The sequence below is a fragment of the Olea europaea genome, chromosome 15 (assembly GCF_002742605.1).
Source record: "Olea europaea var. sylvestris chromosome 15, O_europaea_v1, whole genome shotgun sequence".
In the NCBI taxonomy this organism is placed as follows: Eukaryota; Viridiplantae; Streptophyta; class Magnoliopsida; order Lamiales; family Oleaceae; genus Olea; species Olea europaea.
This window is the reverse complement of record NC_036251.1, coordinates 24,255,830-24,268,216: the sequence shown is the minus strand read 5'-3', so window position 1 is coordinate 24,268,216 and position 12,387 is coordinate 24,255,830. Positions and strand designations below refer to the sequence as shown.

The window sequence follows — 12,387 nt, the reverse complement described above, 5'->3', positions numbered from 1 at the left end:
TCTCTTCAGAGTTCATAAATGTAAGCGAAATTTAACGGCTAATTTATATCTCTTCAGAGTTCATAAATGTAAGCGAAATTTAACGGCTAATTTATATCTCTTCAGAGTTCATAAATGTAAGCGAAATTTAACGGCTAATTTATATCTCTTCAGAGTTCATAAATGTAAGCGAAATTTAACGGCTAATTTATATCTCTTCAGAGTTCATAAATGTAAGCGAAATTTAACGGCTAATTTATATATATATATATTTGCCTATAATTTTTTGAGGTTGGTACGCAGCATTCAATATATCAACTTCTAGAATGCTTCGTACATGTTTGGCCGGTGGGTGTTAGTTTTTTAATCATTTTTGGTTAAATACTCAATTATTCATTACACGTTTTTATCTATTTATAATTTAAATCAATTTTACCCGCCAAACATTCGTGCCTATATTTCCTTGTCGGTTTAAAGGTATTGGGTTGGATTTTATTGAGTTAAGCTAGCTTGTTTAGCTCGAAAAAGTTCTCGGCTTCTCAAATTATTCAAGCCCCTATCTGAAAAAAGATGAGTTACATATTTTTAATTAAAATTAATTGATGGAATTTTCAGTTTGTGATATGTTCACAAAAGTTTCACAGCTCATGCATTTAGAAACTCTATAAGCGCAATCTCTTTGCATCAAAACTACTTTCTTTACACTACCATTAGGTATGCCTTCTCTTGATTATGTATAGGATTAATGACTAATAAGACCCTTAACTTGTTCTAGCAGAAATAGTAAAATATCTACTATTCCAGCAATTGTTTTGAGTGTTTTAAATAGCTGGAAAAGATCGATAGGCAAATCAACATCTCTCTGATTTCTCGACGTAGAAGCAATCAAGCAAAGGATCCTTAAACACAAGAATGATCCTAAGAACCATGTCAATAATGACTTTTGTGTTGCTTTTTTTATTGGCAACCCAATCTAATAGGAACACTTGCTAATCTGTAAATTTCTCTAGCATTTAATGCAATCCTGTATGTACCTTCTGAATTTCATTCCTCATAAATGGAGACAGTTGAGAGTTGCAGCACAAAAATGCTCAACTTTTCTACTTAAATTTTTGCTTATTCACATTCGTTCACATCAAAATTTCTCTTTACAGACTTCTCTACTTATTAGACTTTCGCCTCTTGTTTTGTTCTACAGAAGATATCATGGATTGGTCACAAAAGCTTTCCTTTACAGCTTTTCTCATTGTTACAGCAGCCATTCATGGAGCTTATGGAGATGCTATGGTCACTGGTACTGTTTTTTGTGACCAATGCAAAGATGGCCAAATATCCCTTTACGATTATCCTTTATATGGTAACATCGACATATTTTTGTTGCATTTTTTCATGTCTCAATTGCGTATATTTTATTAGCGATTTGTTAAAATTATAAGTTGATAAACTGAATACAATGTGCAGGAATTAAGGTGAAAATGGCATGTTCAGGCAGTAATGGGCAATTTACTATGTGGAGAGAAGAAACAACTAATTGGTTGGGAAACTATGCTATGAAATTTGATGGCGCGCCGGACTTAAGTCGTTGTTATGTGCAGGTTTCGGGTAATGGGCAAGGATCGGGCTGCCGGGCAGCTGCTGGTCCAGCCAGTTCTCTGAGATTAATGTTCAGGATGTTTGATATGGAAATGTACACTGTGGATCCTTTGCTTTCTCAGCCTGCACAGCCGATGCCCTTCTGCCCAAGATCCTATACCCCGGCACCGGTCACTCCGGCTAATCCTCCACCTGCACCGGTCACCCCCACTAATCCTCCACCTGTAAGGCTTCCACCACCGCCTCAACCACCAACGGCATCACCATTGCCCAAGTTACCGCCACTGCCCCCAGCTCCATTTTTAGAAGCTTCAGCTTGCTCACACCAGTAAGTTCATATCTTTCGGCTAAGGGAAAAATGGGCCGGGAGGCCATGTCAAAGCAAGTCTTGTAACTACAAGTAAACTTTTGTTTTAACACCAATGGTGCTAGATAGTATTTAGCGCTTGTTTGGACCAGATTTTTCACCTTCTTTTAAGAAGAAAAGTGACCGTTGAAAAGCCTTTTCTCCATTTATTCTGACAATTTCGGATAAGAACTCTACTAATTTAAGGGGTCTGAAAATAAATTTCCACAATTGCCCTTGAGTCCAACCCTTTTTACACCTCTAATTCGGCTGATTTCAGCCTCCATACCTCTAGAAATGCTCCCCTTCAATTTTTAGCGTAAATTTTGTAGTTCCATATAAGTGACGAGTTTTTATGCAGGCAGTGGATGATGCCGGAACATAGATGCTATTGGAAGGTGGTTACCCCCGACACCAAAGTAGCTGTGGTTTTTGGGCTTGTAGCTGCTCGGAAATATGGCACGGACATGACCCTGGTGCAAAGCATGAATGGGAGAGCTGATCCGTATAGAACCCTTCTAAGGGAAGGTACAACTGCCCTTCTTAACTCCTACAATAGCCTTCAGTTCCCATATCATCCTCTAGATGTAATCCAAAACATGAACTGGGCACTGATGGGATCTACTCAACACGTCCTTCGCACTGCGCTGAGATTCATGAGGGCAAACTCAGGCAATGGTGCTGCCACCTGCAAGCTTACTCCTTGCAAATGATCCGTTCTTCGTTTTGAATCAATATCTATAGCTTCTTCTTATAATAATTCTGCGGTTATATTGTGTTCATTTATGCTGTTTGTTGATCGAGATGGTGGCTTCAGATAATTCTTCTTCGTTGGAAGTGATTTAAGGAGATAAAATTTCTTTACTTGAATTGATTATAGTAACACCATGGTTGTAGAATGTCTGTCTTGTAATAAGTTACTGGTGTTTGCAATGTACTGCATTATCTTCCAGCGACACATTATAAATTCATTATTGGATTTGCTTTTCGCTTACTATTGCTCTCTAAATAGAGATTAGAGCTTAATCCAAACCAAGTTCTCTTCTGTTAACAAAATATTTTCATCATTTTCTGCTCGCCTTGGAGAAGTTTACACAAACCATATTAGGTACTTTGAATGGAAATCAAACAAAATGGAACCGTGAGACTTCAGAAGCAGGAATTGTAAGCCTAGATGGCACTCTTCAACAGTTCCACTAATCGAGCATAGAAGTATAAACCAGGCCATTCCAGGTAGACATAACCTGGTTTCAAGCACGGCCTTTTCAGGCTTTCCTGGTCTAGGGGCTTTCAGTCTCGAATAACTTGACAGATTTTAACCCCTCATTGTGTTAACAGAGGTGTTACCAGATCACCCCGATGCTAGAAGTTTGAATCTATGGTAATTCGTGCGAGATGTCTAGAGGTATTAATTTTTACGCAATAGTCATCAAGTCAACTCACGATTAATTTACCAAGGAAATTAGAGTATTTCTTGAGAATTACAAAGTGAACATATTCAACATTGAATCTTGATCTACAATTCGAACCAATGTTTAGAAAATCACATCCGTGGTTCAAGTGGACACAATTATATATTAAAAATATAATATATAGATAAGATCTGAGCTTGATCACAATATCATAAACACAGCTTCACATTTAAAAAATATTAGTAGCCTCCCATAATCTTAGTTTTGAGTATCATATTCACCCCGTAACCATTTTTTAAGCCATATTTCATCTAAAATGAAGTTGATAGACTTAAAATGTCTTCATGACGAATTTTTCAAATAATTGAAAACAACTTCATTAAAAATATAAAATAGAAAAATTATCATTAACAGTACTAATTCATATGTTAATAGAAAATAACTAAACATTTCATTTATTGATTGTATTGATTTATATTAGAAGTAAAATTAGAACTCGACTAACCTTTCATTAGCTGACATTATAGCCTTCAACTAACCTGTTGGTGTCAGAATCAGATTTCTTGACAAAACAATTATAAAAAAAAAAAGTAATTCTATTTGCACAGAATTTATTTAACAGAAGTCATACAGAAGTGTCACATGAAAGTGGGTCCCATGTGGAATAAAATAGTGGAAAAAAATATCACCCCCTCATCTGTAAAGTTTCTATATTTGTACATAGAGCAACTCTCATCAAAAAATTGAAGATTGTAGAAAAATAAGAACGTATAGAATATTCACCCCTCAAGGCCCGAATGTTCAGTCAAAGGTCTATTCACCCGTTGAGCATCTACAAAGTAGATTAGGCTCAAATCCAATAAGAATCACAAAGAATCAGTGTAGAAATGTATGCACATTTCTTCACTTCTAGTTTTCTCTTGACTCTCATTACACAAACACACTCTCCTCACAATCTCTACAATTGTACACTAAATACAATCAAAGATATTACAAAGATTTACAGGGATTGAACTAAACACAAAGAAGATGAAGAGTATGAAATACCCAGAGAGTAAACGAAGGAAACCCTAGAATATTCACACAGCATAGCAGTACAACGAAGAGTCGAGAGAGGTTTATATAGTCCACCCACAAGATATAGATCCAACGGTCATGGGTATACCAGATGTAGTAAGGTCAGAGTCAATCACTCAATTAAGGAAAAAATCGCATTTCGATAAAACGTGTTTCAATCAAACGGAAAAACCTGGTGGCCCAACATAGCAAAGCCCAATGACAAATGGAGAGGCCCAATACCAGAATAGAGAGGCATCCACAACATAACCACTCCAAATGGATGTTATATGGTGTTAAAAAGTATATGTTTCGTACATGATATGAGACGTAGTGGACAATTTGTTTTTCTTCTTTAATATTGTCTAATCAACATTACTGAACATGCCATAATCTGTTTGCATCAATGACCATCTCGAATCAGCTATGCTCATTGTAGGAAAGAATTGAAGAGTTTGCTCAAGAAAGTTTTCTTGCTGCAGATTTAACAAATGGGATTGGATTGGATGAGAGGGAGGCATTCGAGATGATGTAGAAACTTACGAGATGGGTTTGAGAAGTTGATGTTGGAAAACGAGTTGGACGCAATAGTGACATTAAATTCAGCTATTTCGTCTATGTTTGCAATTGGAGGGTATCCTGCAATCACCGTCTCAGCTGGCTATGACACAGAGTATGCCATTTGCCATCTGTTTTGGAGGGCTGAAAGGCACAGAGCCTATTTTGATTGAGATTGCTTAATACCCAGATCCAATTCCAAAGACGTTCTCTAAGTGACTAGCTTTCTTGAGGGAAATCCTGCTTCAACAATTACTCTTGTCAGTAAAAAATAATTCCACCCTAACTCTCACTCAAAATCTAGCCTGTTTCCTCCTTTGCTTGTATATAGACTGGGAACTTGGAATATAAAGAAAGAAGAGTTCATGTGGCATAACGCGTTGATCATTACATGACGGATATTTAAGAGTCCAATGTTTGCCCATGAAAAAAAATCCATGGTCTCTCCCTCTTTGGACTTTATGCTGGTGATTTTTTTCATTGTCATATCTTCCGAGATAAAACATAATATGACATTGTTCCGTAAGTTCTCTTTGTTCGTTCTCTCTTTTTATATTTTACCTCAACCTTATTTAATGCTTCTGCACAAAAAGCAGAGTGCAACATGGCAAGCTTTTTTGTTAACGCTCTTCAACCCCTGACTCATGTTGAAAACGATTGAACTCATTGTTTCTGAGGTGAAATCACCTGATATTTCTTTTGGGGTTATCAAATCGCCGAATCGACTTCTCATCTATTCACTTTACGTGATCCAGAGAGTAAAAAGAGTTGTAATACACACATTCATGCACACTTTTATACTTTATTTTTACACTTATATTCCTAGTTAGTAGGGATTGTTTTTTCTCCTTTAAAATTGTTACTTAGTTTGTTGCAAAGTGGCTACTGCATTTTTCCTTTTAAAAAAGGACACTGTAACTTCCTTTTTGAACATAACAGAAAATGCAGAGAATATTGTGCTGTTCTGCTCTCAATTTTGCCTTCGTTTCTTCTTCTATAACGCAAATAGCTCCCAAGATAATATTAAAATCCAAAGGAATACTTCTAAACTATCAAATTTCACTCTGAATTATCATTACTTATTTCTATTGTTGCCCTGATTCTGTTCCGATGTTTGCCTTCTGGCACGAATACACGTTATGCACTTTCTGTCATGGAAGCTACAATTCAGGATATACAGACTGCTTTCAAACAGAACCAGCTGACGTCGAGGCAACTTGTTCAGTTCTATCTAAATGAAATGCAAGATAAAGCGGACACAGAAATGAAGGCTAAGACTCTTTGTTCATATTCAGGACTGCATGGAATTCCTTTCCTCCTAAGAGATAACATTGCAACCAAGAACAGCTTAATACCACCGCTGGATCATTTGCGTTGCTGGGATCAGTCGTGCCTCTTGATTCTGGGGTGGTGATAAAGCTGAGGAGGGCAAGCTTGAGAGAGTGGGCTCATTTTAGGTCACTAACTGGGCTGTGAATGCTTGGAGTGCAAGAATATTTTTTTTCCGATTCGTTTTTTTTTTCTTTACCCTGCGAGTCTTTGTGAAATAACTCCTATTTTGACACCAAGAAATGAGGTTTTTTCTGTTTTAAGAAAACGAAAATCTTATGGATCATTGTACATTTCAATTTGAATTAGGGATTTCACCTAGCAGTACGACGCTTGTATTGCTCTCCCACAAACCAAATAGATTCGTATTCACGTACATGAGAACTATATAAGAAGAAGAATAATCTTAGGAAGGATTGGTCAACGGAATATGAATGGGTCGGAACTTACCCGACAAGGAATTTCACTACCTTATGTAAATCCTAGATGTGAATCAGCCATTTCTGTGGCATCAAATATGGTAGCAGTGTCCCTTGGGACAGAGACTGACAGCTCCATTATTTGTCCATCTAGTTTCAATTCAGCTGTCGGTATGAGTTAGCTAATAAAATTAATATCAAACCAATCATGTACAGAAATTAATAGAATGGTTGTTCAGGAAAGGGTAGAAGAGTTTGGGCAGGAAATATTTTTGGTTGCCGAAGCCACAAATGGGATTGGGGATGCGGAGAAGAAAACCTTACGGAACGTTGCTTATAGATTTGAACGAGCAACCAAGATTAGGAAGCCACCAACATATCTACCCTCAGACCTTTGTACTGAATTCAGATTTAATAATGTTATAGTAGTAAAATGGCTCAAATATGAAATTGAGAACGAATGCTTATGACATTATGTTCAAATTTCAGAGGAGATATGAAACAGAAGATGAAATGAATACATTCTTCGGGAATCTAAAAATATCAATCATACACAATTTTCTAATTCGCAACCTATTTGAGATTCAGCTTTTGAGGTTTATTTCCCTTATTGACTTGATGAAAGACTCGTTGATTCGCCATGAATATTGAGAATTTGAATTCGTTGATTTGAAATATTAAGGCGAGAGCTTAAAATCACAATTTGGACCGTTGATAATTGAAATTTGGTTCGTTGCTTTTCATGCCGACAGCATGCATTCTGTAGAAAAATCAGACAACTTAGCCGCAATTGTGGACCAATTTAAGCAAAAATGACCTTTTTGCCCTTGACATTTAATTTATTTTATATGAGAGACTGGTTTTGCTGGTATTTCACTTTTTATTTGTCAAAAATTGCTGCCAAAATGGGACCATTCTGCAGTTTCTGACGGTCAGAAAATTGCTGAATTTGGGAGAAAAGCTCTCCCAGACAGCCACTAAATATCCAGAATTTGAAGAAATTGAAGAAAAATTCAATAACTGAGGTTTGATAACACATTAGTAATCACTCAATAATTGTTAACCAGAGGCTTAATGCTGCGGAAAAATGGCCAGCTTGCCCCTTCACTGCAGGGCCAGGGAGCAGTATAGCTCTCACTTCAACATTATAGATTACTAAAGAAAAGTGAGTTGATCATTATAGATTAATTTTCAGAAATAGGAAGCATGTGTGAAGTTTCAGAATGGTCATGGAAGTATTTCTCTTACTCGTGTAATATTGCTCACAGTATCAGCAATGGTCATTCATATTTACAATATATTATAAGAGAAAACTGCAACTGAGGTCTCTAACCTTTTGCAATACGTGCAAATGGATCCCTAACTCTTCTTTTCAATATCCACCCCCACCCATCCCTTGCTCCCACTCTACATCATCATAACTCCACACTATGCTGATAAGTACATTGGGAAATCAACATATTTGAGATTTTTGGGGAGGACATTGGTTGACCATTTATGATGGGATTTGGGAGACTTAATTTTTTTTTTAGTTTAATTTAATTTTTTAAATTCTCAATTATAAACAAGACTATGTTATCATTTTAATGCAAAAAAAAAAAAAAAAAAAAGTGTATACATCATCTGACATTCAATGCTTATTTAATGTCTAATTAGACGGGTTTTGTCTGCAAATGCTTCTTCTACTACATTAATAAAAAGTCGATGACTATGGTGCCAAGATTTAAATGTTAAGAAGATATTTGCACCTTTTAGCTAAGGTTAGGAACTTCTGTTGCAATTTTCCCTTACTTTTTACTAGCCTGGTGACCATTTGTGAAATCATTGTTAACTTGAGTGACTATATAGGTAAGAAAATAGTTTAATGACCATTTTGAAATTTCAAACATATTTCAGTGATCATTAGTGAAATTAACCAATCATTTTAAATTTTTTTTTTTTCGGGGTGTTCCTTGTGTTTTGACCAAGCCAAATTTGGTGTAGCGATGGATGAATTGGTTCACCCGTTAATGGCCTTCTTTTCATTTATATTTGAATTTTGTCAATATGATGCATTTGGATTAATCCTTTGTATCTTGTAGTTTGAAGGTTCTTACCAGCACTCGTTAACAATTATTTATCTGCACGAGCTTGCATTGTGAACGTATGTAAAGAAACAGCAAATAGAGTTGTTACTAAATTATAGATGATTTGAAATGTTCTTACCGTAGAATTTGAAATGTGGTGTGCCCATGAAGAAGTTCGTAGCCTCTCCTCTTTGGACTTTAATTTTTTAGAACTTTTTTAATGTCATATATCACGAGTAAAATTCTAACATAACATTAGTGTTTCAAACTGTTCTCTCGTTTATATTGTAACTCGACCCCTATGTGAGGCTTCCGTATCAGTGTCACATTAGGGTGGAGCCACTTTGTCGGAAACATATTGACAGATGCCTTGACATAATAGGTGTTGACAAGATGTAATTGAATGAAAAAAGTTGATTGTGTTTTAAATAGTCCAATGATAAAATGTCATGTGGTGTAGTGATGGATGAATTGGTTCGCCTTTTAATGGCTTTCTTGTCAATTATATTTGGATTTTGTCAATATCATGCATTTGGATTAATCTATTGTATCTTGTGGTTTGAAGGTTCTTATCAATCTTGTCAACAATTATTTATCTGCACGAGCTTGCATTGTGGGCGTATGTAAAGAAACAGAAAATATAGTTGTTACTAAATTATAGATGATTTGAAATGTTCTTACCAAATAATAGGCAATGAGGCGTGCCCATGAAAAAGTCCATAGCCTCTCCCTCTTTGGACATTATTTTAAAATTTTTTTTTTTTGTGTCATCCATTACGAGTAAAAAGTTAACATGACATCAGTGTTTAATATTTTTTTTCTCTCTTTTATATTTTAACTCAACCCTATTTGAGACTTCCTTATCAGTGTCATATTAGGGTAAAGCAACTTTGCCAGAAAAATGTTGACAGATGCCTTAACATAATGGGTGTTGGCAAGATATGATTAGATAAAAAGTTCACTGTGTTTTAAATAGTCTAATGATAAAATGTCATGTAATATTATGTCAACCTCCCTGAAACTGTAACATGATTTGTCACATTAAGCAACATGGAAAGCTTACCCTGACAAAGCTCTCGTCGTAGCAGCTTTTTTTTTTTGATCGATTTCTTCTTAGATATCATTTCAGCCAATTAGTTCATCTAAATATCTTCAATTAGTAGCAAGAAGCCATATGAATCCAAATTCAAGAAAAAGTTGGCATCTTATAAACAATTTAATGGGCATAAATCAGCATTTTTCTGCAGAAGCAACATGGAAAGCTTACCCTGACAAAGCTCTCGTCGTAGCAGCTTTTTTTTTGATCGATTTCTTGTTAGATATCATTTCAGCCAATTAGTTCATCTAAATATCTTCAATTAGTAGCAAGAAGCCATATGAATCCAAATTCAAGAAAAAGTTGGCATCTTATAAACAATTTAATGGGCATACATCAGCATTTTTCTGCAGATGCTGTGGAATTGGTCAGACAACTTTTTTCCACTAAAAAATGTGGCCAGGAGACAGAATATTCTTATATTCCTAGGTGTCTGTTCTTATGAGGTTGTATTTAATTTCACATAGCTTGTGCTAAGTTTCAACTAGTAGAAGTCAAATTAATAGCCCCCAGATACTACTAAAATCCAAAGGAGTACTTCTGATCAATTCTCAACATAAATGTGATTGAAAATAAACACACCATAGATTTATGTTAACTATGAAAATTCACTCATTATCATTAATTATTTCTGTTATCTGCCTGATTCTGCTCCAATGGTTGCCTTCGGGTACGAATACATGTCATGCACTTTCTATCAGGGAAGCCACGATTTGGGATTTACAGACTGCTTTCAAGCAAAACCAACTGACATCAAGGCAACTTGTTCAGTTCTATCTCAATGAAATCCAAAGACTTAACCCCATTCTTAAAGGGGTTATAGAGGTAAATCCTGATGCTCTTTATCTAGCGGACAAAGCAGATTTAGAAAGAAAGGCTAAGGCTGCGGGTTCGTATTCCGGGTTACATGGAATTCCTGTCCTTCTAAAAGATAACATTGCAACCAAGGATAAACTTAATACAACTGCTGGATCATTTGCGTTGCTGGGATCGGTCGTGCCTCAGGATTCTGGGGTGGTGATGAAGCTGAGGAAGGCAGGAGCTATCATTCTTGGGAAGGCGAGCTTGAGCGAGTGGTCTGCTTTTAGGTCACCTACTGCACCCGCTGGTTGGAGTGCAAGAGGTGGACAAGGGAAGGTGAATCTATCTATAATTCAATTGTTATACCTTTTAAGTAAATTTTTAACTTATAAGTTTAGACAAACATATTTGAACTAAAAAGTTACTCGTACTTGCAGAATCCTTATGTTCTATCGGCTACTCCTTGTGGCTCCAGTGGTGGATCTGCTATCTCTGTGGCATCAAATATGGTAGCAGTATCGCTTGGGACAGAGACCGATGGCTCCATCATTTGTCCATCTAGTTTCAATTCAGTGGTGGGTATCAAACCAACTGTCGGTCTCACAAGTCGAGCCGGGGTAATTCCAATTACTCCAAGACAGGATACTATAGGGTAGGGTGTTCCCTATTTCGTAATTACTTCATCTCAAAAATCTGTCAACAGGTCAAATGTGCGAGAATATCCATATGCTGCAGCCACTTGACTTTTTTGCCAGCTTTAACATTTGTTACACACACGGACACATTGGATTCTAATAATCATCTTCAAGATTACCAGTAGGATTATCATATATTGTATAACATCTACATCACATTTTCTGTTGCCTTAAAAACTAGGAATCTTTAGAATTGTGTACATTTCATTGGCTTTCTAGAGGCTAAGATTTTGATTAATGAAGTCTTCCAATTTGTTGAATTAGGCCAATCTGCAGGACTGTATCAGATGCTGCTTATGTTCTTGATGCCATTGTAGGCTTTGACTACAATGATGCTGAAGCAACCGGAAAAGCATCAAACTATATTCCCAGTGGTGGTTATGTCCAGTTTCTGAAAGCCGACGGGCTAAAGGGAAAGAGATTGGGAATAGTGAGAGATCCATTCTTCAAGTTTTCGGAAAAACTTGTTGCACAAGCTTTCCAGAATCATCTCCAAACATTTAGGTACGAACTCACCTATATACTAGGAGCACGTTTGGTATACACTTGTCAATACAATAGACAAGATTTTAACTGTTTTTCTCTTATTACTTTCCAACCCATGTTACTGAACATGACCTAAATTAATTTAACTCTATCTTGATGAAACTGTCGTTCAACTTCAGGAGCAATGGTGCAGTCGTGGTAGATTATTTGGAAATTGCTAATATCAGCACAATTTTGACCTCCACTTTAAGTGGCGAAACAACAGCGGCATTAGCTGAATTCAGGATTTCCTTGAATGCTTACCTGAAAGAACTAGTGGCTTCTCCAGTCCGATCCTTGGCTGAAGTAATAGCGTTCAATAAAAAATTCTCCGATCTGGTATGTTCGCTATTTCATAGTTACTAGAGATATAACTCTAAGTGTACAATAAGAGTAAGATCCAAATAGACCAATAGTATCCTAGTGTAGATTATCATCAAATTTAGACTGGAAAAGATGAGAATTAACATCTTAGATGGCAATGATTATGCAGGAAATGATCAAAGAGTTTG

At 36.3% G+C, this 12,387-nt stretch overlaps 2 protein-coding genes across 2 annotated transcripts in view; both read left to right on the top strand.

Moving 5' to 3' along the window:
* The first annotated feature begins 1,077 nt into the window (after positions 1-1,077).
* LOC111410556 (protodermal factor 1) lies at positions 1,078-2,912 on the top strand. The gene is made up of 3 exons (XM_023040963.1): positions 1,078-1,336; positions 1,441-1,900; positions 2,280-2,912. Exons 1-3 carry the CDS (start codon positions 1,186-1,188, stop codon positions 2,629-2,631), a joined length of 963 nt encoding a protein of 320 aa, XP_022896731.1. The 5' UTR covers positions 1,078-1,185; the 3' UTR covers positions 2,632-2,912.
* Positions 2,913-10,315: 7,403 nt separating this feature from the next.
* LOC111411426 (putative amidase C869.01) overlaps positions 10,316-12,387 on the top strand; it is a 4,968-nt gene continuing 2,896 nt past the window's right edge. The window contains exons 1-5 of the mRNA XM_023041959.1: positions 10,316-10,991; positions 11,093-11,307; positions 11,615-11,854; positions 12,016-12,214; positions 12,369-12,382. Coding sequence (XP_022897727.1) covers positions 10,446-10,991; positions 11,093-11,307; positions 11,615-11,854; positions 12,016-12,214; positions 12,369-12,382 — 1,214 coding nt within the window. The 5' untranslated portion in view covers positions 10,316-10,445. The remainder of the gene's footprint in view (positions 10,992-11,092; positions 11,308-11,614; positions 11,855-12,015; positions 12,215-12,368; positions 12,383-12,387) is intronic.

What these genes read in the sequence shown, in the direction of transcription:
- LOC111410556 (XM_023040963.1), top strand. Translation starts at nt 1,186, where the DNA reads ATGGATTGGTCACAAAAGCTTTCCTTTACAGCTTTTCTCATTGTTACA. An exon ending in TTACGATTATCCTTTATATG is followed by an intron (nt 1,337 to 1,440) that starts GTAACATCGACA and finishes TACAATGTGCAG; the next exon opens with GAATTAAGGTGAAAATGGCA. An exon ending in GCTTCAGCTTGCTCACACCA is followed by an intron (nt 1,901 to 2,279) that starts GTAAGTTCATAT and finishes GTTTTTATGCAG; the next exon opens with GCAGTGGATGATGCCGGAAC.